The 6,000-nt window shown below is 52.5% G+C and overlaps 1 protein-coding gene across 2 annotated transcripts in view; it reads right to left on the bottom strand.

Moving 5' to 3' along the window:
* Positions 1-1,428: 1,428 nt before the first annotated feature.
* Positions 1,429-6,000, bottom strand: part of LOC144154764 (uncharacterized) — a 52,203-nt gene continuing 47,631 nt past the window's right edge. For both annotated transcript variants that reach the window (XM_077685876.1, XM_077685877.1), the window contains exon 2: positions 1,429-2,604. In XM_077685876.1, coding sequence (XP_077542002.1) covers positions 2,283-2,604 — 322 coding nt within the window. In that variant the 3' untranslated portion in view covers positions 1,429-2,282. The remainder of the gene's footprint in view (positions 2,605-6,000) is intronic.

The following is a 6,000-nucleotide window of genomic DNA, read 5'->3' as shown; positions in this document are numbered from 1 at the left end:
GGTCCGGTTGAACAATGGGCTTTCACTTTGCCATCATGAACTTACTCGAGCAAGATTTGCCCAAGTGTCTGTTTTTGTTTCTTTTTCCGTTCACTATGCTTATAATACCGGTCGTTGGCTGGCGTGCCCCTAGAGCCTTCCGCTATCGCGCCGGCCTCGGCGGTTATTGGAGCGTTATCAACTTGATGCCGGTCCCAATTGTTTGCCAAGGCGTTATGAACGTGATGGTCCCATTATTTTGTGGGGTAGGATGATGTATCGGAATAGCGCTTTGAACAGATAGTCGAACGTGGCTGTTCGTTCGGAATTGTATGGTACTTAGCAGTCTTTCTCGGTTTTGTAGTTTCGGATCTTATGCTGTTTCTGCTGCTGCTGGATCTTCTTCGGATCTTCTTCTGCTGAAAGAAGGATCGTTCCGCGGTTTTTCTAACAGCAGATGCTATATTTGCGCGGCTTGTTTTATATAGATCTCTCTCTTTCTCTTTCTCTATCTCTCTCTGTCTGCTTCGGGTCTCACGGGGTGTAGTGTTTCGTTTCGTAGGTAGGTAGGTATTTAATGGTGTGTTGAACAAGGAAAGACGATCAGCAGGGGTATTTTCCATGCCTTGGGGCGGAACATTGCACGTCTGTTGTTGGTGGGGGAGACGTTCAAGAAAGATTGATACTAAGCAGAACAGCAAGAAACTAAAACACATAGGAGAGAAAAAACAAAGATACACAATTTCGAGAAGTGGAAGTAACATAGAAATGAACATAATAAAACGCACACCACAAATATAACAAAAATAATTTGGGACAGCTTCGCACTTGGGGTGCGGCGAAGACTGGGCGAACAGCGAAGCTGACGCTGCACGTAGGTTATTCGTGGTTCGGCCACGTTTACACGTGGTTATGCTTGGAGAATCGGTCAAGTTTTCACGTGTTGTCTTCGTTAGCCCCCTAAAGATGGAATAAAACTCGGTCATTAAAACATGTACAGTGTACGCGAGCCATTCGGCTTTGCGGCGATGCTCCAAACATAGAGGAAATCGCAGAGGGATGAGCGTTCGCTCAAACGTTTGAACTTCTTTGATGGCCACCGTTCGGCTGGTGTGGTCTGAGGTGTGGGATACTAAATAAAAAGGTGATTGACGATATCGTATCGCGGCCTGATGGCTTCCTTCTTTTTGGCAGCATTTCGTCTCTTTGCACCTTCAAAACGGCACCATTGATAAAAAACAAGTGTTAGAGCGAGGCAACCGAGGCGCTTTCCCAAAGCCATGCTTGTACCAGGTGTATCGCGCCCCTCCGCGACACGTTGCTGAAGGCAGAATCGTACTAGTCGTATCGCGCCCCGGCACGTGGCTGTATCAGTTACGCCCAAGCGCGGCAAGGAAAAAGTACGGTGGTGATGGCGTGCGCGATGACATCATCGCTCGGCGCAGTATTTGCGCGTACGTTGGTGGGCCCCACCGGCAGATTTAACAGCTTCGCTGTCAAAAGTCACGGCAACATAAAAAAATAGAGGCGCGGTTATCTCGAAACTGGTACACTGACAAAGGCGATATTACACCTACACAAGACACATTCATCAAGCTCAGTTCATGGGTTCTTCTCTGCTTTACTGGACGAGGGAGCGCATCACCGCTTGGAGTCCTGAGGCATCCAGGTAGGACCCGAGGATCTCGTGTACTCTGTCATGCTCTTCGGCGCACCCCGCGGGCCAGGGGCGCTGGTCGAGTGTCCCAGCACCCCTGAGGGCGGCCAACGGCTCCGCCCTTCCTGCCGAAAAGTCTGTGCACTTGAAATACAGATCGATTCGATGTACGCTTGGCATAGCTGCCAAGCAGGGCTGCCGACCAACTCCAGGCGGTGCTTTCGCTCGGCCTTCCACACACCCCCTACACAGAGCCACAGGACAGCCGAGCACTGCTGTAGGGACAGCCACGCTGGCCGCACGGGTGCGAAGCATCTCCATAGGCCAGCAGTGGATACAGGGGCTGGGATTGCATGTGTCGCTGGATGAGTAGTAGGGCGACGTTGTGCGCCAGCTGCCCCGCTGTTGGCGAGCGGGCGGCTCGGGGGCCTCGGGGGGCTCGGCGGCGAACTGCGCCTGCCGCACGTGGTCCTCGAGCATGGTGTGGCCTCGCAACCACTGTAGCCGCACCCCGTTGCCCCTGAAGGTTAGCCGCGCCACCCGATCCCGCACCCCCGTCACGAGGAGCTAGTGCAGGTACAGCTTCCGGATGCGCACCAGTGTCCCCTAATGATCGCATAGAAGGGCTCATCGCTCGGTAGGCGGCTCAAGCTAGAGGGGTAGATCGAGAGACAGGTTGAAACCCGCCACCAGCTCGGCCATGGCCTTTGAAGTTGGCGTACTGCAGCCGGGCCTGCCGGGTGCACTCCCACCACATGGGGGCTGCTGCGGACGTTATGGGTCTCTGCCACACGTAGCAAATTGTACGCGTCTTGTTGGGAAGCTCCAGGTCGCCCCAGATGACAGCCCGGGCCAGCTGCCGGTAGTGTGGCTTGGCCGCGTGCGGCTCAGGTATGGGATGTCCAGGTGCAGCTCGGCCGCCAGGGTAAGGGTTGGTCGACGGCTCTCGCATCCAGAGGTGCCACCACCTGCGGGTATAAAGAAGGAAGGATCCCATGTGCGAGTTGCGGTTAGTGCGGAACTATATTAGGAGAGGGCCTCCACCTTGGCTTGCCAAAGCCAGTCCATGTTGCCCAGGCCCCGCTGTTTCGCCAAACTCTTGAACGTCGAAACCTTCGCCTCGGCTAGCGTCATACCGCACCGGGAGCGTTTGTGGAGGCTCGGGCTGACGGGACGCTTAAGGCATCATCTTTAACCACAACGAGAGAGATAAAAAGGGCCATATTAGGCCAATGGTGAGTGAGAATACGCCGCGAGAGCGGATTAGAAGACTAAGGCCCAAGGGACACCACGACATCGAAGACAGCGTTGGACATGACCGCGATTTTCAAGCAGCTGTACAAGCGCCCGTGGGGAAAGTGATAAAAAGTATGCAGCAGGCGCCTTACGCGCACGTGACGCCTCCGGCGGAGACTTTAAACCTAGTTGGTCCCCTTTCTTCAGGCTGCCCGATCGTCGACCCGGGAATTCGGCGAGTCGACAACTTCTCAGACATATAAAGGAGTACTGACACCAAATTTTGACGCCTAAAAAAATGATATAATTGGCTTCAGCAGTTTATACAGATGCCTCACAGAAATGTTTGCAGCGATCCGAGGCCGGAATCACATCTAAAATCTATTTTGATTGTCCCGGCCGCGAGCTTCCACAAATCGGCAGCACTAGCGAAATCACTTTAGGCGTGACGAAACATCGGCCGGCGTGTCTGGCCGGTTCAGGGTGACGTCATATAGTCGTTTTCGGAACCGGAAACGACATCCTGCGCTGCTGTTGTCGGTGGTATTCGTTTGGACAGAAGACGTGGATGTAGCTGTGTGAGCAATGCTTGTAAACTTTGCGTGTTCGACGTCTTTGCTCTTCAGTTCGTGGCCGGCGCATGTTGTTCTCTTGCACTGGTGCCGAAAACTGCGCGGTTCCGGCACCGCGCGGTGCTCGTCGCCGAGCTCGCTGAAGTTGTGCTATGGCAAGCTCACGGAATGCGAAGAACTGCTCGTGGAAGCCTGTCAGAGCAAATCGACGACTACGCCAAGATGCATTATTTTCCACGCGACGACATGCAGCGCTAAACGTGGACTGAGTTCGTGCGTGGCGGCGGCCGCAAGAACTCTCGCCCAAGCCAGCGGGCTCGGCGTTGCTCCGGTCAGCTTGGGCGTTGGGAACTTTAGGCTTAGTATCGTGGCGACTATTTGATCACTGGTATCTGTACGACTGCGAATGACCATCCCTTACACAACTTTTCACCACAATATCATCCCCTTTTTCGCATAGGGAGCTTTATTTTGGCGATAATGTTCGTTTCAGCGATCAGTGACCAAGACATCTGTCGTGACCTGTTTTGATTCTAGCGCGCAGGTGGCGCCATCTTTCGGCTGCTCGCCGCACCGCGGTGCCGGCAGTGCTGGGTCGGAGCGCCGAACGAATGTCCGCTGCGGTCAGCGTAGGCTTACCATCGCGGCAAATATCTGAACGCCGCTTTTATATTCAGCGCTGATAACAACCCCTAGCACAATTTTTCAACACACTGACATCTACTTTCTCGCATGTGGAACTTCTTTTTCGCGATGAGATTGATTATAAGAGTGGCGACAAGATGTTGGTACCATTGTCTGCGCCGGTTCGAGCAGCAGTGATGTGAAAAAACGGACGACGGCGAAGACATCGCCGGCCTACTCACCTGGCCAAATAAAGTTGTTCTGTCTGCTGGCGGCGACTCATCCGAGTCTGACGATTCAGGCTACATGTCGACTGCGCGGGCGAGTGCGGTCCTTGTGCAATCGTAGCAGACGATGCGGCGAAAGTCCTTGACGTCACGGGTGAGACCGTGACGTAAGACTGGCCCGCTTGCAGTCTGGCCTTCGAACGACAATTTTCCCTCGCGGCGACCGAATTTGAAACTGGTTGCAATAAACGTGCAGTAATTATTTTTATGTTGGCGGCTGACGGCTTTCGGTTCGGTTTTTGTATTTACTGGGCCAACAGGTATTCTTTACAGCATAAAAACTGAAAGCGAGAAATTTAGTGTCAGTACTCCTTTAAGGTAGGTCTACAGTGTGACCTCCTGCAACGTACTATTCAGATTTTAAGGCCCAGCCTGAACTTGGTACGATTCCCTGTAACCGTCGTTTAAAACGTGGGTGCAGTCGACGGACGAGGTGAAACGTGCATTTCCGTCGATGTCTGCAACGGTGCAATGAAAGCGGGTTATCTCAAGCGAAGTGAGCTCATTCAATCATACTACAACGGCGTGCTCGTTACGGGTCGCCGGTGCAACATCAGTGACAAAGCCTACATTGAGCGCATCATCACGGTTCTGAGGGACACAGACACAATCCTCGCAGTGAGCGTGCTCACGGACGAATCACCTGAAGAATTTCTTCACTGTCCAAAGCGCTTCGAAGTTCTTCTGGGAAAGGTGGTTTTGGCGGCAAGCTGCATATCATGAAAAAGGTGAATACGCCATTTCCTACGACTCATATTCATCACTTCAGCCCATTTGTTGAGGAGATTTCGGGTAGTGCGTTTATTAACTTTGCGGCTTATGGCTTCACAAAGTTCGTGGTGTTGCGAACTGTTCGTAATATGTCAGCTGGACGAGCGGAGCTGTATCTTGAAGATATTTATTGTGTTTTTGGGCCACCAACTATGGAAATCACAGACAGAACGACTGCATACAGAAGGAAGAACTTCACAGCCATGTGTGAACGCTTTTGAGTCACGCACGTCAACACTGCAACTGCCCCGCCACGAGCAAATGGGCAAGTAGAATGGTACAACTGTATAACTACAACGGTGGCAAGCATGTCCAAGAGAGAAAATGCTTGGGATTCGGACTCTACATGGCCTCAAGTGCAGTGGGGAAGATAACACCGCGCTCAGGGCTACGAAGACTACGCCGTTTGGACTTCTTTTCAACATCAGTTCGCGCAGCAGTAAGAGTGGCTGAGTGCAGGACACCCTGTAGAACCGCAGGAATAAAAGCATCCGTAACGACCAACATAAACAGCGATCACGTTATATCAATGAGAGGGCTGAACCGTCAGAGCTCCAACCGGGAGTTATCGTAGTAGCTGAACGAAAGCCTAAATCCAGCGGAGAATCCACGAAAACTGAAGAACAAGTACAAGGAACCGCACGTCATCGCGGAGAAGCTCCCTAACGACCGTTGCCGCATCCGAGGTCTCCCCCACCGTCAGCGAATAAGACGAGCATATTCAATTGTAGCGCCCATGGAAGAACTGATGTTTGGGCCACATCCAGAAAGCTCCGATTCGGGCCAAGAGGAAAGTTTGTCAGGTATGCCCGCTAATTAGGGTGGCTGAAAGAGACACTAAAGGCTGAATAACCTTTTATGTCAACCTAAAGAT

The sequence above is a fragment of the Haemaphysalis longicornis genome, unplaced genomic scaffold, assembly GCF_048455015.1.
Source record: "Haemaphysalis longicornis isolate Haplotype H1 unplaced genomic scaffold, Haemaphysalis longicornis Haplotype H1 scaffold_90, whole genome shotgun sequence".
Lineage (NCBI taxonomy): Eukaryota > Metazoa > Arthropoda > Arachnida > Ixodida > Ixodidae > Haemaphysalis > Haemaphysalis longicornis.
The sequence above is the reverse complement of the archived record's forward strand: the minus strand, read 5'-3'. Positions and strand labels throughout refer to the sequence as shown.